Source organism: Borostomias antarcticus (assembly GCF_949987555.1).
Source record: "Borostomias antarcticus genome assembly, chromosome: 26".
NCBI lineage: Eukaryota > Metazoa > Chordata > Actinopteri > Stomiiformes > Stomiidae > Borostomias > Borostomias antarcticus.
Window position 1 is genome coordinate 9,331,288 of NC_140259.1, and position 23,808 is coordinate 9,355,095.

Below are 23,808 nucleotides of genomic sequence, written 5' to 3' on the forward strand. Positions count from 1 at the left end.
GATGTATGACAGACGGACACAGACAGACAAGACAGAGAGAAGTGGAGGCTTCTTACCCCTTGGTTTCCAGTGAAGCGGATGAGTGGCTGTGTAGGCGGGCCCTGTGACAGACGAGAGAGAACATGAGCGGTCAGTGGTCAGTCAGTCCGGTTATTCAATCAATCAATCAATGCTTTATTTGTATAGTGCATTTCATACCCAGAGGCAACACAATGCGCTTTACAGAGAACAAGGGAGGTGGGCATACGACCCACCCCTACATATTCCAGAGGGAAGCAAAAAAACAGTATCACCCGGGGGCCAGATAAGTGAGCTGTAAAAAAAATTCTTCCCTGACCCCTCTCAACAAGGCGATGGAGCAAGCTCCTGGAGTATGTTTGTCTACCGGCTAAGAACATTTATAAAGCAATAAATAACATTAAATTACATTTTCAGAGTAAGAGAGGCTAATAACATCATAGGAGAGACATGGTAAACACTGGTGTATGTCTGTGTGTGCGTGAATGTGCCTTATTCAGTGCTTTCACACGCATACCTGGGATGAGCACAACACGTTTCTATGGACTGATGCAGTCGTTTCTAGGGATGCGCAGGTGTATCGGACATACGTCGGTATGGGACGATATTCGCCCTGTTGGCTGCCGTCAGGATATTGATAAATAAGTCTACATTCACCGATGGCAGTGGCCACTGTTTATCTGTCGAGTCGCATTAAAGGCTGTTTCTAGTTTGTATGATTGAGTTTGTGCTCATTCAAAGACGGCGTGATGAAGGGCTGAAAGACGAACAGTTCTGTTATTTTTTATAATGATGTTTTTATTTCGCTGGCACAAAAGGGGGAATAAATAACAAACAAAATAAACAAAAAAAGGTTATCAGCCAAATTGTAATATTCACAATCGGTGCATCCCCATTAGGGCCGTCAATAAATATTGAACAATAGAAGACTACTATTCGATTGTGGAAATGAATATAGTGAGGAAACAAGCCGCAGTACAGTGTGAGAGTTCAGAACCAGACAGTGATTTGCCCTCCCAGCGACCTTAAAAGCCCCGTTTGGAAGTGCTTTGGGTTTCGGTCTGAGTGCATCTTTTCCTCCGCTGGGAATGAAGTGAATAAAAAGAGATTGGAACCGACTTCTTCAAATGTGAACCATCTGGTGTTTTTGGTAAATAACCTGTAGGCCTGATAATAAGAGTGGAATAAAATGCTGAGCCACCAAATTCAGTCTTTTTTGTTATTTTTTCTTACGTCAGCATTCTGAGATGTAGCGTCATGCAAGTCGCCTACTTTTCACTTTTTAATAGCACTTTAATTCTAAATCATCATCAGGGAAACGTCTTTGCACATTTCTCAGAATTGCGTTCCTTCTTTTTGTTTAGGTGTAAACATACGGTAACATCCCAAGGAAAAGAGAACTGGGCTGAGTTTCCCAGAGGTATCGTAGCGCTACGATGAACGCCGTAGCTTACGATGAACGTAGCGCTACGATGCCTCTGGGAAACTCAGCCCTGTTCCATGTTCAGAGCGCTGGGTGTTTACTCCAGGCCTCGAGGCCTATAGCCGACCGCAAAACAGGCCTCCTGGCTTTTATCCCTCTACTGTAATGTATACTATACATTGTATAAGTATTTAAAATACATGTTTATGTTGAAAATAAATACACCTATAAATATGTACACCTATATGAAAATATACACACGTATTAATGTGGTATTAGTTTGCCTTCTTATGGACATAATGCACAAAAATAGATATTGGAATGGTTTGGCCACCAGCTGCCATCAGAAAAGGGTTTTCACTACTGTTCGCAGGGAGAGAGACACCGAGAGAGAGAGGGAGAGAAAGAGAGAGATTTCCTCATCGACGCATACCAAGAAAAGAAAGTTGCACTGTCAGGTTGCCATCTTGTACAGCTGTTGACATCTGATGTACTGTATTGTTGTGAAACATGGCTACTTCCATTCAGTTGGGGGCGTGTCCCACTCTATTCTGCCATCCAACGGTCAGGGACATTGAGCAAACGTCAAGAGGGGGACATGGTAGGATTTGTCTCGGCCCCAGAGTGTCCCAAACACAAGGCGAGTTGATTTCGTCTCGTTACAGGCAGAGAACAACTGCCCCTCTGACTCCCATTCAGTTCGGCATCAAACTAGCAACCTGTGTGTTTAGGTTGGAAATGCCCATTGGTCGTCTCATGTCGGTAAAATCGGCGTGTGTGGGGAAAATAAACTATTACACTGCTTTGCACAGCTACATCAGGGTTACTGCATACAACACGTGAGTGTGTGTGGTGTTTACGTGTAAAACAACATTATCTACAAAATAAATAGATAATAACGATACATGACTGTAAACGGAGGATGAAATTATTTTTTTCTTTGATTATGGGATGTCTCAATGTAGCTTTCACTCTGGGGGCTTACAGGCTTCATAACACTGCCTGGACAATACAGGAAGTAACTGACTTACTTCCTGTTTGACCCCCCCTGGAGAACGGACAGAAACCAGGAAGTGGGAAAGACGGGGGCAAAGGAGGGCTGGGAAAGAGAGGGGGGGGGTCGAGGCGGGGGGAGACAGAGAGAGAGGGAGAGAGAGACAATGGGTAAATCAGCATACAAGTGAGAGGGTGCCTCAGGTCGCCCCCCTTCAGCCCCCCCTCGTCTGCCGATGCAGTGCGAAAGGTCGTCTGGTCGCCGTGACCCCAGGAGGCGTGGCCTCAGCACCGGCCTGGACACAGCTCGGCTCTACGGAGCTCTCTCTCTCTCTCACACACGTCTCTCTCTCTCACACACACGGCTGGAGCTTTCTCTGCCTCGCTCGCTCGCTCTCACACAGCTCTCTTTCTCCCTCTCTCACACACACGGCTCTCTCTTATACACGGCTCTCCTCCCTCCCTCTCTCTCTCCCTCACACACACGTCTCTCTCTCCCTCTCACACACACAGCTCTCTCCCCATGCCTCAGAGGGCAGATGTGTGGTTGAGTCAATAGGCAGGGGTGACATCACATTCCTCTCGTGGCCATGAGGGGAGCAAGCTATATACTACATAAATGATATCTACGATCAGATTATATAAACTATATAAATGATATCTATGATGAGATCAGACTAAGATGCTTAGAGGGGGAGACCAGCCCTAGTCAGATACCTGCCCTGTCATCATAAATCTACATCTCTACACCACGATTGGAGATAAGAGGGGGTTAAGGAAGGGAGAGAGAGAAAGTTTGAGAGTGTGAGAGAGAAAGTTGAAAAAGAGAGTGTGGGACAATTATAGACTAGCCTACCCCCCCCCCCATCCCCCCCCCCCCCTGCTGCCATAGTGCAACACTCAGCCTGTTCATTTGAATGGGCTGCTGCTGACATGTCACTATTCCCTGGCACAGGAGCCCAGAACGCTCTAGAGAGAGAGAGCGCTAACCTTAGGGGGAGAGGGACAGAGAGGAGAGAGAGACAGAGAGGGAGAGAGAGACAGAGAGGGAGAGAGCGCTAACCTTAGGGGGAGAGGGACAGAGAGAGAGAAGAGGGAGAGAGAGAGAGAGAGAGAGAGGAGAGAGAGAGGAGAGAGAGAGGAGACAGAGAGAGAGAGGAGAGAGAGAGAGAGAGAGAGAGGGAGAGAGAGAGCGCTAACCTTAGGGGGAGAGGGACAGAGAGAGAGAGGAGACAGAGAGAGAGAGGAGAGAGAGGGAGAGAGAAGACAGAGAGAGAGAGGAGAGAGACAGAGAGAGAGAGACTCATCCTGTCCAGATCAAGGCCGTGTCACAGTACCACCATCACCCACCGCACCAGCTGACCACAACACAAAGCAGAGGTCAATCTGATACAGGTGTAAGATTTCAGCGATGGGGCGGGGCGGGGCAGCCTAGGCTAGCTAATGGCATGTGGGCGGGGCAAGCCCACCTTTAACACGCATGTGTCGCTGGCACTTTTACGAGCCGTGTTCTTTCCTCTCCACGTCAGGAGCACCGCGGCCGTGAAACCACCAGCTGTTCCCCGTCTCAGGTTGAGCGTGTTCGCGCACGCATGCACCCACACTCGCCTTTCCAATGCTCTTTAGCTCTCTGTTCAGTGACGGACATTAGGCCTGTATTACAACCACCATAAATAACGATTGATTGTACTTATAGTCCTCAAATAAAAACGGCTTGATACATTTTTGGGGGTGACATTTCAAAACAAGGCATTTAAGGCTTGAAACAAGGCAGGTAACCTTGAGACTTGCCACAGGTGAGTTTAAACGAGCATCACATGCTTGAAATAAAATGATTTCCCCACAGTTTTAAAAGGGTGCCAATAATTTTGTCCGGCCCATTTTTTGAGTTTTGTGTAAATTGTGTAAATTTTGGCTTTTTTCTTCTGCTTTTTTGTGTTTTTCCAATGCATATAAAGGAAATAAACATATACCAAAACATTTGTAATTGCAACAATTTCTGGGAGAAATGTATTTTCTGGAAATATTCCAGGGGTGCCAATACTTTCGTCCATGATTGTATTGTTAGCAATACCAGTTGATGACAACAAACCATGCTATTTTGCGTAAACAAACTTCGTAGCAACATTGTCCACTGAGACATTGGACAGTACTGTGTGTACGACTAATGAGACAAATAAGACAGAAGCGCTAGGAAATAGTCTTATTACAGCTTTCACTTATTGTTGATAGCCATCTTGATTGACGTCAGCAGCTGATGTTGATGAAGTCGGGATAGGTTTTTTATCCCCCCCAAAAAATGACGGAAATTTTCGAGTTCAGGTGAAGTATTTGATGATGATTTTGACATCGACCTCAGGAATCCCCACATTCCCAATACAAAAGGAACAGGAGAAAGAAAGAGAGAGTGTGTTAACTATAGACCTACAGCTGGCTGAGGGTAGGCCTACAGCCATACTATAGACCTACAGCTGGGTGAGGAGGGGAGGCCTACAGCCATACTATAGACCTACAGCTGACTGAGGAGGGTAGGCCTACAGCCATACTGTAGCCAGACAGGGCTATGTGATCTGGGAGATCTGGGAGGGTAGGCTTAAAGTTCCCTTTGGCGAGATTTGAGGAGGTAAACAAGCGAAGGTTGGCGTTCTAGTTTCACATGTAACAAATATGAAGAATCCCATGGGAAAAACAAACAGTGCGCTTCCCTTCCTGGGAGGGAAGACCAACTCCAGTCTGCCCAGAGGGCCCAGCTGGTCTCTCCATGGGCGCTCTGCCAGGGCTGGGAGTGATAGCAGGCTTGCTCACTGTAGGGCTGTGGGTTCGGGGTAGGGCTACTCTAGTCTGTCATTTGACGGAGGGCTTTGGGCCTAACCTAACTGCACACACGTCAAAGAGCAGAGGTTCAGTTCTCTGTAGCGATGATAAGCACATTTCCAGGGAAGTGCCCTGACCTCGTTGGACGAGAGGCACCTGTGATATGAAGGGGATTTCACTAGGATCATCACACTCACTGTAAGATAGAGCAGTCACAAACGCATAAGAAAGTCTGGAGTCTGACTTACTGACCAGAATTCTACATTCTAAACTAAGAGTGAATGGAATCTCGGGATATTCCCAATAGCGTTCGGAAATTCCGTCAACTGCTTCCAAAGGAATGCCTTTTGGGAAATTCCTCGGGATCCATTGTCCGTGCACTTCTCAAGTAAGCTTCAGGATGGACACAGGAGTAGCAAAAAGTGTTCTCCCCATGACAGACCTCTAGATAGATAGATATGAACTTTATTTATCTCTAAATGGAAATTCACTAAAGACACGTTTCCTCCTTCCCTTTCTACCTGTCTGCCGGCATGTCTCCTGTCTCCCTCCCCAACTGCCTACCTGTCTGCCTGCATGTCTCCCTCCCTAACTGCCTACCTGTCTGCCTGCATGTCTCCCTCCCCAACTGCCTACCTGTCTGCCTGCATGTCTCCCTCCCCAACTGCCTACCTGTCTGCCTGCATGTCTCCCTCCCTAACTGCCTACCTGTCTGCCTGCATGTCTCCCTCCCTAACTGTCTACCTGTCTGCCTGCATGTCTCCCGTCTCCCTCCCCAACTGCCTACCTGTCTGCCTGCATGTCTCCCTCCCTAACTGCCTACCTGTCCTTCTCCCTCCCTCCCTGCCTGCATGTCTCCCTCCCTAACTGCCTACCTGTCCTTCTCCCTCCCTCCCTGCCTGCATGTCTCCCTCCCTAACTGCCTACCTGTCCTTCTCCCTCCCTCCCTGCCTGCATGTCTCCCTCCCTAGAAATTTAATAGTCATTTAAATATCACACCCCATTCTGGCCTTGCCCCTGCTGTTTACCACATAGATACGCAATGTGGTCGAGAAGAGAAATTCCTCTGACCACTCGTCGTATCGCTACTTGTCACCATCTATGAAAAGATCCCTGCGACCCCAGAAAACCCGCTCATGTCTTAGAATTTTATCCCGTAGGCCCCAATTTCCTCAACTGAAAGGTGATACACAGGATTTGTCTAGCCTCCTGAGTTTATGTTTCTTTGTCCTTGTGTTTTTATGCTTTTTGCCATCGTTTTTATTTCTTGGTGTTTTGTGAAGCACTTTGTGACCCGTGTGAAATGTGCTATATAACTAAAATTAACTAAAATCTAGTCAGAAACTGACCCTCCACAGATACAAGATGTCTCCAGTCAGAGTAACTGTCCCTCCAGACAGAAACCAGGTGTGTCCAATCAGAGTGACTGTCCCTCCAGACAGAAACCAGGTGTCCAATCAGAGTGACTGTCCCTCCAGACAGAGAAACCAGGTGTGTCCAATCAGAGTAACTGTCCCTCCAGACAGAAACCAGGTGTCCAATCAGAGTAACTGTCCCTCCAGACAGAAACCAGGTGTGTCCAATCAGAGTGACTGTCCCTCCAGACAGAAACCAGGTGTCCAATCAGAGTGACTGTCCCTCCAGACAGAGAAACCAGGTCTAGTCAGAGTGACTGTCCCTCCAGACAGAGAAACCAGGTGGAGTCAGAGTGACTGTCCCTCCAGTCAAAGAAACCAGGTCTAGTCAGAGTGACTGTCCCTCCAGAGAGAAACCAGGTCTAGTCAGAGTGACTGTCCCTCCAGTCAAAGAAACCAGTTCTAGTCAGAGTGACTGTCCCTCCAGACAGAAACCAGTGGAACCAGGTGGAGTCAGAGTAACTGGCTCACATGACAGAGAGAGAAACATGGTGATATTTTGGAGTCATATTGGCCTGCATTGTGTTTATGGCGTGATTCTCACAGTGCCCCGTTCAAACTGCGGAGTCAGCATTCCTCAAATAACCACACCACGCACCGGGGGCTAACTGGCTGGCTGGCCGACTGGATGGCTTGCTAACTAGCTTTCTGGCTGACTGAATGGCTAGCTGTCTGGCTGACTGACTGTGTGGCTAGCAAACTAGCTAGCTGACTGGATGGGTAGCTAACTAGCTGGCTGGTTGACTGTGTGGCTAGCTCTCTGGCTGGATGGCTGACTGGATGGCTAGCTAACTAGCTGGCTGGCTGAATGGCTAGCTAACAAGCTGGATGGATGGATGGCTAGCTAACTAGCCGTCTGGTTGAATGGATGGCTAGCTAACTAGCTGGCTGGCTAACTGGATGGCTGGTTGGCAGGCTGACTAACTGACCGACCAGTTGGCTGATTGACTCAACCAGTAGCAGTCTCTAATGCTTCCCACGGTGTTCCTGTGGGTTCAAAGAGTGGTAATTGAAAGCCTGCATAACATCAACGAGTGTGCAGTGCTGCGCTAGACTAGTAGCCAAAGTAAGCCAGTGACAAGTGACTGTTCACTGATTTTTATTTCCTTCTTTTAAAGAGATGTTACCTCAGTGACATCCAGTCAAAGGCCTTCAGCTTCACCTAGCCAGGTGCCAGGAGCGCCGACTCAGGACAGGTTTCATTATAACTCAGTTAGTCCCAGACTGTCTTAACGATCGAGTCAAGGAGAACAAGTCACTCGGGAGGAGCACTGAAGGATTGCGTTCAGCAGACAGACTGCTCTGGGATCAGCCAGCCCAGAAAGGCAGGCCTGTGGATGGATGAGTACGGTGCGGAAGTGACTGACACGGGTGTGTCTCTCAGACCTCCGCATAACCTGCCAAACACAGATCACTCGCACTGTTAAGAGATAAACTTAAAATCTCTCTGCGTGATCACAATAAACTGCTTTAGCATTTCCACAGGGAATAATTGAGCAACAGTCACCTAAAAAGCACTAGCCAAGGAGGTTAAAAGCTGCTTCAACAGAAAAGAGCAACGTAGCGTCCCAAAGATTCTCACACATTTTTGAACACTTCCACCAACATCTCCCAGTTCAGTGCTTTTTCTTTGGAAATCAATTTTTATCTGGACTTGGCGACTCCATCTGTGTTGTTCACATCACAGGCAGGGCGGCCTCATAGGCAGAAAACAGTCTAATTTCCCCTTTTTTTTCCTTTTTTACATTCAAAATAACTGGTCAACACCCATGTATCACAGAGCTCCTTGCTGCTAGCACAGGCGGTACACACATTGCTTAGAGGCTGATGCACTATAAAGAATGCCATGTTAAAATCACACTGCCTGCACACAATCCTAAAATAACCCAGCCATGACCTCACCTCAGCCCAGCGCACTACAGGACTGGAGTCCGCAATACTGGCTGGCTGAAGGTGAACAGACACACTGATCTGTCCACACAACTAGCAACACAACAGGAACAAGATCCAAAAAAGCTTTTTTAGCTTTTCAGCGTTCTCCTAAATTTATTGGTGGTTATGCGTTTCTGTTCTCCTGCCTGTCGGCCCACTGGTCTATCCACCTCCATGCCCGTTGGTACTCTCTCTCTCTCTCTCTTCCCTAAGCTCTGCCGCCCTCCTTCCCTCCCTCTATCACCCTCACTATCCACCTACCCCTCTCAAGCCCAGGACTGCCTCGCTGTCCGTCTCCTGCCCCTCCTCCCCCCTCCTCCTCCCTCCTACCCCCCCCCCCCCCCCATCTCCTCTCCTGTCCAGGACTGCCTCTCAGCTCTGGTTCACTCTGTCCTTCCGTTCGGATGTGCAAACACTGACTGGGCAGGTTGACGTTGGCACTGCTGCACACGTCAGATACAGAGAGCAGTCTGCCTGCCTGCCTGTCTCCGTCTGCCTGTCTCCGTCCGCCTGTCTCCGTCTGCCTGTCTCCGTCTGCCTGTCTCCGTCTGCCTGTCTCCGTCTGCCTGTCTCCGTCTGCCTGCCTACCTAGCGCCTGAGCCAGTTGCATAACACTGCCTGGAATGGGGATTAGAGTATGAAGAAACACAGGAAGTGAGTGAGCAGGAGGAAGGTTGTGAATAGTGCTCCTCCTGCAAAACCACACGTCCTATCGGTCTCCTCCTGGGTAAAACAATTAGCACCCTTCAGATCGACTGTACCCCGCTCCGTATGACACCAGCCAAGTATCTCTCTATACTTTCAACTGGGTTTGGTGGAATAGCAGCACACACAAAATCTAAAGGGTTCTTTCTACTGTGTGAGTAGAGCAGCGCAGAAATCCTGTCCACACAGTGAGTGAGGGTGGGTAGTCAGCCGGTCAGAAGCAGTCAGCTAGCCGAAAAAGTGGGCAGTGACTCAGGGGAGCCAGCCAGTTAGCAAGCCAGGATCAGGCAGCCACTTAAGCCAGCAAACAACCAGCCAGTCACTACACACCAGCCTGCCGGTCACAGCCAGCCAGCCGACCAGGAGCAGCCAGTCAGCCCACAGCAGGCAGCCAGTCAGGAGAAGTCAGCCAGACCTTGGGAGACCGTCCTTGCTCGATTGTTTGTCTTCCCCAGAGGTCCAGATATCAAAACTAGAGCACAAAGCACTGATTGTGACGCGTCACCTCCCTTTCTTCCTCCAGCCGTCTGCGATATTTTAAAAAAAAATAGCTAGTCATTTTTCGTGACGCAGGGACAACACCACGACCACAACCCCTTAACCATCCCTACAGCTTGACCCTCGACCCCCATTAGCTTCAACTACCATCCCACAGTGCTTTACACTGACAAAGGTCAACGTGGGACGACGCCTGCCGGCTGTCTCGCTCCCTCCACCACGAAAACAGCACCCTCACTCCTCCTCCCGCTCCCTGGCTGGCTGGCAGGAGGTCTGCTAGGCTAAACGGTGACTAAAGGCTTGTTCCCCGAGACCCTGAAGGATTGGGTGCGGTAGCTAGCGAGCAAAACGAGTGACCACAAGCACACGGCACCAGCGCTGACAAAGGCAGGCCTGTGCAGGGCAGAAGGACGCCGGGGAGGGAGGCTACGTGCAGAGGTGCATCTCAGTCGCGGTGCGACTAAAAATACCCCGTTTAGGTCTACACTTAACACAAACCACAGCGTGACAAATCTCTCTCCGACGTCGCGTGTGCTTGGCCTGAAACGAGAGCAGCTGGATTGGGAGAGGGAGTGATGCACATTGATCAACCGTTAGCGGCACCAGGAGCTCTGGAGGATGGATGGGAATGAGGTGTCAGAGTTCGCGGACGGCCAGGCTGCGGACAGCCGGCCCGCAAGCTGGTGATGTCGGCATCCTCTCCGAGACCAGTGGCAAGCTCTGGACGAGCCAATGAGAGAGAGCCTTACAGCCTGGCCTGTTGTGGATCACCACAGTCCGCTGTCTGTCCAATCACCGTAGCCGTACCAGCGTAGGGCATTTCATGCATCAGTCAACATGATTGGCCGGTTTCCAGCTGAGGATTGAGCAGCACAAAACCATTTGTTCCATACACAGATCCATGTGATTCCAATCACCGGGCCTGCATTCTTCCATTGCACTATCTGAGACATATGAGAACGTCAAACGCCGCATATCAGATGACAGCAAGTCAACAACTGAGAGGTGACACTTTGCAATCTACCTACATGTGACCAGAAATGTGAGAGTCCCAACTGATCAAAAATTAGATTGTTTTCTCTCCACAAGTGTTCAACTGGACCTTGACTCCAATAAGACCTGTTTAGGGTTTCCCTTGGCCAACTGTAGTCGTGTGTGTGTCAATATCAAATCCCATATGTGGCTAGTACACAGCCTAACCAAAGTGTTGTTAAACACTTCTAATTCTAGCTGAGGCTAGTTTCAATGCTAAATACTGACAACCTATGTTTGTTTGACACTTCCTCTGTCCTGGATCAATCTATTCCGAGTCGAGTAGCCGGAACCACATAACGTTTTAGCTACCAAATATAGGCTACAAGTTTGTTTTAGCTTGTGAACTGAACACCTAGCTTGTGCATGCTCAGATCTGGTAGCCTTCAGCCTAGCCCGACAAGGCATCTCCCTGTCAAATATTTATAGAAGCTGAAACACGAGACACTGGGACTAGACCAGATGCGAAGTAGCCAAGTTAGCACCAAGATTAGGTAGCTGGGTTAGAGCTAGCTCACAACGTCGACTTTTCTGGGAGAAAAAACCCAACTTCCCCACAGAATGACTGACCAAGATGTCATGAGAGAGAGAAATGTGTTAGTCCACTCATCTTGGCAGTACTATAACTGCGTTCACAGGGTTGGGATTCCTAGATACTCTAGTATCTAGTACTAGTACTCTAGTATCTAGTACTCTAGTATCTAGTACTAGTACTCTAGTATCTAGTACTCTAGTATCTAGTACTCTAGTATCTAGTACTCTAGTATCTAGTAATCCCAGCTAAACGTTTGAGAGGGTGATGGCTGACTTGCTCAGGACTGAATCTGGTTAATTTGCTCAGGACTGAATCTGGTTAGTTTGCTCAGGACTGAATCTGGTTAATTTGCTCAGGACTGAATCTGGCTAATTCTCTTAGGACTGACTCTGGCTAGCTAGCAATATGAGCTACTTCTCCCTTTCAATTAATTCAGCTTTTTCCTCGCACATATAATTGTAAACTGGGGATAAAAGTACAATCAACTGCCCAACTACCCCCCCCCCTCTGATGGCTGGTAGTAGTTACCTCTCAAAACCACAAAACGAGACAAACATGTCTGAAATTGGGTCTGAATGTGAGCAAATAACCAGCCAACTAACCAGCCGACCCCAGTTGGCATGACTCTCATCGGACATGGAAACCTTTCATGAAGCATTCAGTGTTTACAAGTGAACGTCGTGTGAGCTGTTTCACTGTAATGTACATTTTTGACAAATGCTCATCATCCATAAACACGTGGCGGTGGAAGAAGATAATTAAAGGCAAAAAAAACGTTAGTTTGTAATATATATATATGTATATTAATTAAACACAACTGTTTGCCACCAATATAACGTTAGATGAATGAGCTAATGGTTGACAGCACAGCTTAGCTTAGCTTCAGGGCTAGCTTAGCCTCGCTAGCACAAACTGTCAGCTCCCAACGGTACGATTTAAAACCGTTTAAATGTAATTTCCCCGGGATCCCGTCCTCACCTTGTTGCTCTGAAACCCCTCGAAGGCTTTCAGGGCGCTGTCAGTGAGTTTGACGTGAAACACCGAGACGTTGCTGCCGTTGCTGCCTCGTCCGCAGGACAGCCCGTAGCTCTGCTCCTCCTTCAGAGCCGCCATCTTCCTCCTCGCAGCCCAGCACGCTCCCGCACTCTGACGTTAAGAACTCACGAGCTCCCGATCATGAATATTCATGAGACGTGCCCCCACCACGCTCGCGCACTCTGACGTTAAGAACTCACGAGCTCACGACTATGAATATTCATGAGACGTGCCGTCGTACGTGGTCAACGTTAAAAACTCACGAGCTCCCGATCATGAATATTCATGAGACGTGCCCCCACCACGCTCGCGCACTCTGACGTTAAGAGCTCACGACCATGAATATTCATGAGACGTGCCGCCGTACGTGGTCAACGTTAAAAACTCACGAGCTCCGACATGAATATTCATGAGACGTGCCGCCGTACGTGGTCAACGTTAAAAACTCACGAGCTCCTACCATGAATATTCATGAGACGTAACGGCGTACGTGATGAGGTCATGGAGAACCGATTTTATATTCACTAGAAACATGAACACAACAGCGTTACAATTAAATGTGAGAAGTAAAGTGTGTTTTTATAGTTCAATAAGGGTTTGGAGGATAGTATCCAAGTCAGGGGGAGATAGGGGAGGTTTTCCTCCCGGGGTTGGAGAGGGAGAGGGAGTGAGGGGCAGAGAGGAGATGTGCGTAGGATCAAGGAAATATGTCATCCAACTACGTCAACACACGTCAATGTCTGGCTGGACTAATTGGAAATGCCCAGTGTATAACACAACACAATAACTATGCAGCTACCAGTCTTTCCACACAAACGGAGACAAATAAACACCAGCAAGGGATTGTCTCACTCATATAAAATAAGCAAAATACAGGGAAATACTTAAATGTGCAGTTACTGCAGGCACAGACCAACAACACGGTTAAAGAGAAGAGCCAAGCGCACTGGAGAAAGGGTTGGGTCATTAAAGAGAAACAGATAGATTCACTGGAGATAGCAGCAGCATATTACAGGATTTCCCCTTCTCATTTCAGAGGACTATGAACCCTGAGTCACTTTCCAAGTAGTATCATTTACTGTAAATCACTCTGCATTGAAAAGAGAAGCTTGGACAAATAGTCAATTGGCTGACAATTAACAGAAAAGATCTTTTTTTATTGAGATAAATACAAAATGAATGAACAATGAACATGGGGGAATGTCAATAGAATCAACCTAGTGTGACGTCAGACACGTGCTGTCAGAGACCTGTAAAGGGATCCTGAATGCAGTTGTTTGCATCAACAAACTATATAAACTGATATACAAATCTAATAAATAAACAACAATCACATCAACAGTAAAAATTTAAATAAAAAAAACAACAAAAAAACAATCTATCTTCAGATAATCAACAGAAAATTATCATAAAATGACCAAACATTTGGTATTTGAAGGTCACTATCCAACGTTTGGTCTCAATCATCAAAAGTGAGGTATTCTCTACTAAATTCAAATAATAAAACAATTTGTTACAGCTTGGATTTCCTTGTTCCACCATCTTAAAGCACAGCATTGGAGAGACTGATATATACCATACCCCCTGATCCTCCACCTCCTATCCCATAATCCCTCCAGCCTTCCTACCCTCCATCCTGAAGGGTGCACTCGTCTTCCTCTCTCATGGGTTTGAGCAGAAAGCACTAAACACAGATATAATATGGTGGTAGTAGCGAGCCCAGGTTTGACCAGGCAGGGGGAGGGAGGGGTGTGTGAGTACCCCCACACGGGAGAGAGAGGGACCTGCCCGGGAAGGGGGGACTCTGGAGACGGTGGAGGACGAGATGGTACAGCATCTTTGATTTCTCTAGTGCCCTGGTCAATATAAACTCTGGATAAAACAATAACCTTACTCACCGTCTGGAATAAAGAAAAATGAGTCAGCAAATCACAGAACTGTACAATATTAGGCTTTAAAAATATAGGACAATATCACAGTAGCCGTTTTGGAATAACATTTTGATCGATCAATCAGTTAGTAATATAATCAAATCCTACCAAAGAGGAGCTCAAGACATTGGCAGCAAACCAACAACTATTTTGTATGGTGATATTTAGCTGGACATACATTTATAAAGTGGTAGGAACTTCTCAGACGCAAATACTTGTTGGATAGTATCTGTGACCCAGCGGTCCTGTCCGTGTGGGCAGAGCAGAGGTAGAGACCCGTGGAGCCGCGGGCTGAACCCTGACCTCTGAACCCTGGCCTCTGCTGACCGGGCCCCGATGGCACTGCCACAAGTCCAGGTGCTTCTCTCTCTCTCACACACACACACACACACACTCACCCGCTCACTCACACACTCACCCGCTCACTCACTCAGTCACTCACTCAGTCACTCACTCACTCACTCACTCACTCACTCACTCGCTCACTCACTCGCTCACTCACTCGCTCACTCGCTCTCTCTCGCTCTCTCTTGCCCTGGAGGACTCAGGCAAACGCTGCTACAAGAGGGGGTGTGGCCTAGTTCCTAGCAGCGATGACCACTGACAAGGCCACACCTCCGATGGCGACCGCTGTGGCTCCGAACAGCCACTTCCAGCTGACACCCTGGACGAGGAGAGAGGAGAGGTGGGGAGGGGAGAGGTGTGCACAGGACAAGAGAGGGGTGGAGAGGAGAGGAGGGAGGAGTACGTTTGTCACTTGTGCATGTAGTCAGGGTAGAATGATCACACCATCAGCTTCACTGTTCTGGGGTTTTCAACCTGTGGTCCTCGGCCCCCTGGTGGTCCGCGAGGGCATTGCATGTGGTCTGTGACCATTTTTTATTTTCTTATTATTTTTTAATTCATTAATTCATTTATTAATTAATTTTAATTTCCATGTACAATTTCTTGTTTGTGAATAATCAAATCCAACCAAATGTGTCAAATTTAGATAAGATAAAATAGTCTGTAACCGTCTCAGCATTGGACCCGCAACTTTGTCTCCACACCCCCAATCAGAGTTCTTAACGTGGGTGGGACGTTTGCCCACTGAGCCTGGTGAAGGGGAGGTCTCACCCATGACGAGGACCTGCCCTGGAGCTTGAGGGCGCCACCGCCGCTGGCCCCGGCCGACGGGTTCCCCAGCATCTTCTTGTACATGGCCTGCTCCGCCCCCTTCTGCTCCGAGTGCTTCTTCACCAGCTTGGAGAGCTCGGCGTGGATGGTCTGCCCCGGGGGACGCAGAGGAGGGAGGGTTAGCTAGCTATCCAACACTCACACGGTCACACATCCCCCCCACACACACACACAAGCTGCGTCATATACACACAGCCCACTAATGTCCACCAGCACGCAACGCAGGGGCAACGTACCCACTCAGACGCATTATCATCAGTGTACACAGAATATCCCAACTGTTACATCCTGGTGCCCACACTCAAACAGACACTACACACTCAGAAGCATCATCATCATCATAATATACATTCACTTACGTAAGTCACATCTCTGTAACTATTTATCTACTCTACTGAGTCATGTTTCTTAAAGTGAATTATTTATTCCATGCTTAGGGCTCTGTAAATGTTCCTAGCAAATATAATTAAATATTTTCCAGGAGTTTGCTTGATCATCTCGTTGAGAAGTCAGGGAAGAATTTTTACCGTTCGACCTATTTTTCAGTTCACGTATTTGTCTCTAATGGGTGAACTGTTTTTTTTGCTTTCCTCTGGGAAACGTAGGGGCAGGATCTCTGGACACACCCACATTTCTCTCCGTAAAGCGCACTGTGTTGCCTCTGTGTATATAATGCGCCATATAAATAAAGTTTGATTTGATTCACTTGATTTCAGTGTCTCCCAGCCTGTTCATGTTAACAGAGCAGTAGCCTGTATTTCAAAATGAAGCAGGCAGCTGTTCAGCGTCCTCCCCAGCAGGCTGTGCGTGTGTGTGTGTGTCTGACTCAGCGGTCTGGAGGAGGAGGGTGACGGCACATGGCCATGAGCTCATCCGAGCCGGGTCTCAATGCCAGCCACCTCCACAGTCCCCCTGGGAGACGTGTCCACAGCTCTGTGTGCTAGCTGGCTGGGGGGGGGTAGAGTGAGACCAACCTACATACTAAATAACAACAACTAGGTCGATGTGTGTACTGGATCTGTCAGGGCATGCAGAGGAGACTTGTGAGAGGGAGGCGCTGATTGGGGGGGCAGTCCTGAGTGGCTCCAGGTGATTGGGGACAGTCTTGAGTGGCTCCAGGTGATTGGGGACAGTCCTGAGTGGCTCCAGGTGATTGGGGACAGTCCTGAGTGGCTCCAGGTGATTGGGGACAGTCCTGAGTGGCTGCAGGTGATTGGGGACAGTCCTGAGTGGCTCCAGGTGATTGGGGACAGTCCTGAGTGGCTCCAGGTGATTGGGGACAGTCCTGAGTGGCTCCAGGTGATTGGGGACAGTCCTGAGTGGCTGCAGGTGATTGGGGACAGTCCTGAGTGTCTCCAGGTGATTGGGGACAGTCCTGAGTGGCTCCAGGTGATTGGGGACAGTCCTGAGTGGCTCCAGGTGAGGTCCTCGTCTGTTGAAGTGGAGGGTGTATAATATGGAGGTTCTTCTCCTCGTGAGACCCATCCTGATTTTGCGAGCTCACATTCCGTTCCCATCGCGAATCAGTCTGAATACTCTCCGTCGAGATCAGTTTGCGCCAGATCAGAAAACGATCTGGCCAATCAGCTTTGGTTGTGAGGAATTGGGAAAAACAAACGGCTACGCTGGGCGGGTTTAGGTGCGACGACAGCGAGGAGCGGTTGACAGACAGATGGTTCATCCAATCACCTGCCAAGTAGTTTTGAAAGTGGCTGCTCTTTTCCAAACAGTTTCCAACGGAGAGTTCCCACAGGGTTATGCGAAGCAAACGATCTAGCGTGTCAGGTGAGGGGGTAAAGCTGTAGTCTGTTGAAGGGGGGGGTCCCCTCTAGTGTTGGTCCCAGAGTCTGCTCCCCACCATGGGTTTCTAAAATTAGACCTCTGCTACAGAAGCTACAGTATAGGGTTTCTGCAGGACATCCTCGCCATGCCCACGGAGCCGTCCGCTGAGCCCTCGTCACACACACACACACACACACACACACACACACACACACACACACACACACACACACACACACACACACACACACACACACACACACACACACACACACAATCATAAAACCCTGCCAACCATTTTATGCTGAAAGTAAAAATGAAACAGAAAAACCGAATGAAAACAATGAGTTGGTCAAGAACCTTCTTCTTCTTCTTCACCTCTATAGAAACTGAGGAGGCACCGGCCGCCATTTTGTCATGTGAATAATAACACGGTGTCTCCAGCTCAGGTGTGCCGCTCTTCAGGGTGGACAGAGAACCCTGGTTATGTAACCAGCTGTTGTGTAAAAGGTTCTCTGGGCAGCTCTCATGTCACCGGGAGAGAGGAGGCTAGAACACCAGATAATAGAGATATGAACAGGACAGGGCTTCACCTCAACGCTAAAAAAAAGACACAAAACTTGGGTTAACTAAGGTGACAAGCTACAGAAACGGAAAACGTCCAAACTTGAGAAGAGTAGCGTGCGCGTGCGGCGGTGGACTGAGCTGGAGGAACAGTCGCGTGACGGAACTGTGGAACCGTGGAACCGTGGGAGACGAGGAGTACGAGCAGACTGGACAAATCAACATGTCACAGATCGGTGTGGGACTGGGGAGAGGGGGGGCGCGTGAAAGAGAGAGAGAGAGAGACAGCAGGAGCGAGGGGTGGGGAGGTTTGAGCGTGACTGTAAAGCTGAAGCAAGGAACCCACGCTACAAACTCCAGCGGGCTCTGCCGTTCTGCTCTGCCGTCGTCGCCGTGCCGATGCGGCGTTCCGTTTGGTGTCGGAAAACGTCGGGATTCCCGCCCCGGGACGACGTCACATCCCAGCTGAATGCGTTCAAGAAACAAAACGCGAAAACCCCACTTTCGCCCCCATCTTTGTAGTTCAAGGCAAATTAGCCATTGTTAGCAATACCAGTTGATAACGCGAACTATGCTATTTTACGCATACGAACTTTGTAGCAACATTGTTCATTGATAGACATTGGACAGTATTGTGTGTACGACTGATTTGACGAGACACAAATAATACAGAAGTGCTAATAAACAGTCTTATTACAGCTTTCCCTTATTGTTGATGTGAGGAGTAGCCATCTTGATTGACGTCAGCAGCTGACGTTGATGAAGTCGGGATAGATTTATAAAGTAAAATGGCGGAAAACCTGACTTCAGGTGACGTATTTGACGTTGAACCTGGGAATCCCCCCCCCCCTCCTCTCTCTCGCCTTCCCCCTCTCTCTCCCTGCCTCTCTCTCTCTCTCTTCCTCCCCCCCTCCCTCCTCTTTCCCTCCCTCTCTCATATCAGGAAGCTCGGGTCCCCTCCGTGAGCAGAGCTCCTGCCAGGCCTCAGATACGGGCTGTGCTCCACACGCCCACCTCCCCGCCCACCTCCACGCCCACGTCCCCGCCCACCTCCACGCCCAAGTCCATCTACAGCAGCAGGTCACAAGAAACCTGATCTGACAAAGTGATGAGTGGGCAGTTCTCCTGGCCTCCCTCCACATGCACATGGGAGACTGGAGCTCCATCTACTGGATGCAAGTGGTAACTACGCCTCACTGGAGTCCAATCAGTGGTGGTGGTAGTAGTAGTAGTAGTAGTAGTAGTAGTAGTAGTAGTAGTAGTAGTAGTAGTAATAATAGTAGTTGTAGTATTAGTATTAGTAGTATTAGTAGTAGTAGTTAGTAGTAGTAGTAGTTAGTAGTAGTATTAGTGGTGGTGGTAGTAGTAATAGTAGTAGTTAGTAGTATTAGTAGTAGTTAGTAGTAGTAGTAGTAGTATTAGTGGTGGTAGTAGTAGTAGTAGTAGTAGTAGTAGTAGTAGTAGTTATTAGTTAGTAGTACTAGTATTGGTAGTATTAGTAGTGGTAGTAGTACCTTGTTACTGGGCTCCAGCTTCAGGGCTCTCCTCAGGATGGCGATGGCTTCAGCATATTCTCCTTGCAAGGCCAGAACCTAGAGATCACAAGAACATATGTGGATCAACAGTTCTTCCATTTTAGATTTTTAATTTGAACTTACTCCATGAATTGAAACCCCCCCCTCCCTCCAACCAGGGCGCGGCCTACCCCCCCTCCCTCCCTCCAGGGCGAGGCCTACCCCCCCTCCCTCCAGGGCGAGGCCTACCCCCCCTCCCTCCAGGGCAAGGCCTACCCCCCCTCCCTCCAGGGCAAGGCCTACCCCCCCTCCCTCCAGGGCGAGGCCTACCCCCCCTCCCTCCAGGGCGCGGCCTACCCCCCCTCCCTCCAGGGCGAGGCCTACCCCCCCTCCCTCCAGGGCGAGGCCTACCCTCCCTCCCTCCAGGGCGCGGCCTACCCCCCCCCCTCCCTCCAGGGCGAGGCCTACCCCCCCTCCCTCCAGGGCGAGGCCTACCCCCCCTCTCTCCAGGGCGCGGCCTACCCCCCCTCCCTCCAGGGCGCGGCCTACCTTGCCCTTGCGGAACAGAGCTTTGATGTTGTCGGGCTGGTGAGCCAGCACGGAGACGCAGGAGCGCAGCGCAGCCTCGTAGTGGTCCAGCTTCAGCTGGGTGGCGGCCATGTTGTTCAGACACTTCACCTTCACCTCCAGCAGCTCCTCCTCCTCTTCAGGGCTGATGGCCACTGGAATAACAACAACAATGTAAACAACAACAACATGAAAGAATGCCAACACAACAATGTCAGTAACAGTGTCTGGGTCCGGACCGCGGTCCGCCTATTAACGTGCTGGACAGTGTTGCTTGTGTGTGGCTCTGACCTTTGGAGCTGGACTCGGTGATCTGCAGGGCGATGCCGTAGGAGGTGACGGCGAAGGCGTACTCCGCCCTCTGGTAGTAGAAGTTGCCCCTCTCCCTCTTCTGCCCCGCCAGGGCGATCCTCTGGGACGGGGGCAGCAGCTCCAGGTCCGGGGCGTCGGACACCTCCAGCAGCTCCACCTCCAGGCCCACCGACGTGTCCGGGGGCACCAGGGGGGCAACGCTGGCCAGGGAGAGAGGGGCGGACAGCGGTCAGCTCAGTGACTAGAACACAGCATTCCTACATGTATGAGACCAGGCTCATATGCTCCATATGGGGAGTTACTTTAATAAATGTGTATTTTTGTGTGAAAACCCAGTATTGTCTCTCCCACTCTTGCTTGAGCTCCGCCATCACGGGAATACCAGACCCAGAACTGTTACAATGTGTCTGTCTCCGCCTTTTCTACACACATAAAAAGCGCTAGCGCGTGACCACGGCCTGTAGTTGTTCTGTAACAAGGTCCTGAGACGGGTACCTTCCCACGGAGCCATATGCATATTTGGAGTTAGCCAACACCAGGGCCTTCTCTCCCAGCTCCATCAGCTGTACGGTCAGGTCCAACGCCTGGGGGAGAACACACACACACACACACACACACACACACACACACACACAAACGTCACGGTTACACACTGACTGGCCCCTGTGAGAGAACACATACACGCCACCACAGTTGGCTGTTTTCACAGTGTTGTAGTAGCCAAGAAGACACAGAGTTTGCTGTATGTACCTGGATGACATCTCCGTCCCCCAGGGTAAAGCAGAGCTCCGGCTGATCGTCCAGCAGCGTCCCATCCTGCAGCTTCATCTTCAGTTGGATCTTCACGTTCTGGCCTTTGATCGGCCTGCTGTCTGGGCCATTCCCCGCCTCCAGAACATTCTTCTGTAACTGCCCGTTACCTGGACATAGGTCACATAACATCACAGTCAAACAAGTGGCTGTGAACACATGAATCCCTGCTATCGCGAACGGCAATTCTGCATGGAAGTACCTAATTTACATACATTCAAATGAGCCTGGCGCAGCCCTGGAGCTATTTGCAATACTTTTCACCCTTGGCGTGTGCTTTGAGGATTGGATGCTATTTTATTGTCTCATTTGCATAAATGTTCTTAGCCGGTAGACAAACATACTCCAGGAGCTTGCTCGATCGCCTTGTTGAGAGGCCTTGTTGTTACAGCTCACTTATCTGGCCCCTGGGTGATACTGTTTTTTTGCTTCCCTCTGGAATATGTAGGGGTGGGTCGTATGCCCACCTCCCTTGTTCTCTGTAAAGCGCATTGTGTTGCCTCTGGGTATTAAATGCGCTATACAAACAAAGCTGTGATTGATTGATTGATGGGTTTTGCCGCTGCAAAAGCCATGCAATCCTTTGTGGATTTGGCCTCTAGTCTTTGACTTTGCCTACAGATCCGATCCCACGTCAATCAATCAATCAAAGCTTTATTTGTATAGCGCATTTCACATACCGCTCTGAGGTGGCTGTGCTTTTCATTGTCTACATATCTATGTGACTTTCTCATGTTGCTTCTGCTATGAAAGACATTCAACTCAGTTCCTCAGTTTAACCAAAGATCGATGTCCAATATCCAAGTCTGAATGCTGAATCACTATAGTCACGCCTCTGGACCACACGTCAACCAAACGGATGGTTCATCTTCTCACCCAAAACATCCATCCACTCGTCGTCTGATAGCCCTGCGGGGGGATCTTCTGTCTCTTCCCCGGTTTCTTCGCCCTCCTCCGGGTCGGTCTCCCTACCGCCTCCAGCATCCTCCAGAGGAGGAGGGTCATCGTCTACATCTTCCTCGTCCAGGATCTCAAAGTCTTCCCCGCTGTCCAGCAGCGATGTTCGCGTGGATGATGATGGAGCCGTCTCCTGGTCATCACCGGCCACATTCACCTCCTCCTGGTTATCACCATCAACATTCACCTCCTCCTGGTTATCACCAGCAACATTCACCTCCTCCTGGTTATCACCGGCCACATTCACCTCCTCCTGGTTATCACCGACCCCATTCACCTCCTCCTGGTTATCACCGGCCACATTCACCTCCTCCTGGTTATCACCGGCCACATTCACCTCCTCCTGGTTATCACCGGCCACATTCACCTCCTCCTTATCGGTCATCTGTAGGATCACACTAACGTTAGCTACATGAGTAAGAAATACGATGATCACTCAGCTAGAAGAGATTACTCAGCTAACCCAGCAAACACACAACGTCAGGGAGACGTTCAGATCATGTCTTAATAACGTCCTGGTCCTGAACCCCGTGTGTTCGTCTGCTGGACCCCTCAATATTCACACGTCTGGCCTGGACCCCTCTAAGACGTCTGTGGACGTGCAGAACGGGTTCAATATCTGAACGTCTAAAATAAACATTCATTCTGGCTCCTAATTGGATGTCTTTGGACGTCCGACAAAGACAATAAAGACGTATAAAAGACGTCTTTTAGACGTGTCTTTGCTCAGTGGGTAGCTAGCTTGTCTCTATAGTGAACTAAGCTGAGCCTTGGACTGAATTATCAACACTAAAGATACACAAACCTCACCATAGGAAGAAATAAGCACAATGTTCGATGGATTTGGGTCGTTTTGGACAAAAGTAACTGACGTTTCGAGAACTTTCTATCAAGTTTGTCGTGTATGTTAGCTAGCATGCTAGCACGAGCTAGATAACGGCTGTTGTTGTTGTTGTTGTTGCAAAGGCGCACGATACAGCTAGTTAACTACAGTTAACGTTATCTGATGTAGCTCCATATATAGTTTCAAACTAAGATCTAACAAAGTAAATAATTGATGTGATTGTAGGAACCTTTACCTTGAAAGGGTTTCAGGATGTTCGTCTCTGCTATCTCTGCTTTGGTCTTCGGGATCATGACAGCTAGCGGTGAGTCCAGCGAGGTGTGTTCCTATTGGCCCATCCTCCAGGCGAGGTGTGTTCCTATTGGCCCATCCTCCAGGCGAGGTGTGTTCCTATTGGCCCATCGTCCAGGCGAGGTGTGTTCCTATTGGCCCATCGTCCAGGCGAGGTGTGTTCCTATTGGCCCATCCTCAGTGTGTCCAGCGAGGTGTGTTCCTATTGGCCCATCCTCCAGGCGTTGTGTGTTCCTATTGGCCCATCCTCCGTCAACAATCACCCTATTGGTAGATCCCATAGATCCTGATGACGGAAACCAATGCGTTGCATTGTGGTTCGTTGACGCCATATTTGTAGTTCTTTGTTCACGTGGGTTTTGTTTTCAGACAGCGACAAACAAAAATCAACAGAAAACAAAACATAAATGGACCTGGCAAAGACAGAGAGTCAGAACAAGCAAATAAAGTTGTGGCTACTTCGTGGAAATAAAGGAATCGATCCGTATGAACCAAGGGGCCAGGAAGCATGGATGTATTAATAGAACTGGATGCAGCCGCTCCATTCACTGACAAATGAAGCCCTATTGAACCTTCTTCTTCTTCTTCATTTGGTTTCTGGCAGGCTAGACGTCGACGTGGCGTATTGCTGCCTTTCCCTGGCCAGACACGGTACTACAC

General features: G+C 49.2%; 2 protein-coding genes across 2 annotated transcripts in view; both read right to left on the reverse strand.

Annotated features, from left to right (window-relative positions):
• The window catches only part of ell (elongation factor RNA polymerase II), a gene marked incomplete at its 5' end in the record, with an annotated part of 31,935 nt that extends 19,457 nt beyond the window's left edge, over positions 1–12,478 (reverse strand). Inside the window, 2 exons of the mRNA XM_084459224.1 lie at positions 57–101; positions 12,344–12,478. Coding sequence (XP_084315350.1) covers positions 57–101; positions 12,344–12,478 — 180 coding nt within the window. The remainder of the gene's footprint in view (positions 1–56; positions 102–12,343) is intronic.
• Positions 12,479–13,587: 1,109 nt separating this feature from the next.
• On the reverse strand, positions 13,588–23,143 carry fkbp8 (FKBP prolyl isomerase 8). Its single transcript, XM_084459229.1, has 9 exons — positions 23,093–23,143; positions 21,933–22,398; positions 20,997–21,166; positions 20,742–20,830; positions 20,226–20,446; positions 19,917–20,089; positions 19,368–19,445; positions 15,448–15,597; positions 13,588–14,995 (listed from the first exon to the last, which is right to left on the reverse strand). Exons 2-9 carry the CDS (start codon positions 22,396–22,398, stop codon positions 14,909–14,911), a joined length of 1,434 nt encoding a protein of 477 aa, XP_084315355.1. The 5' UTR covers positions 23,093–23,143; the 3' UTR covers positions 13,588–14,908.
• Between the last annotated feature and the right edge of the window lie 665 nt (positions 23,144–23,808).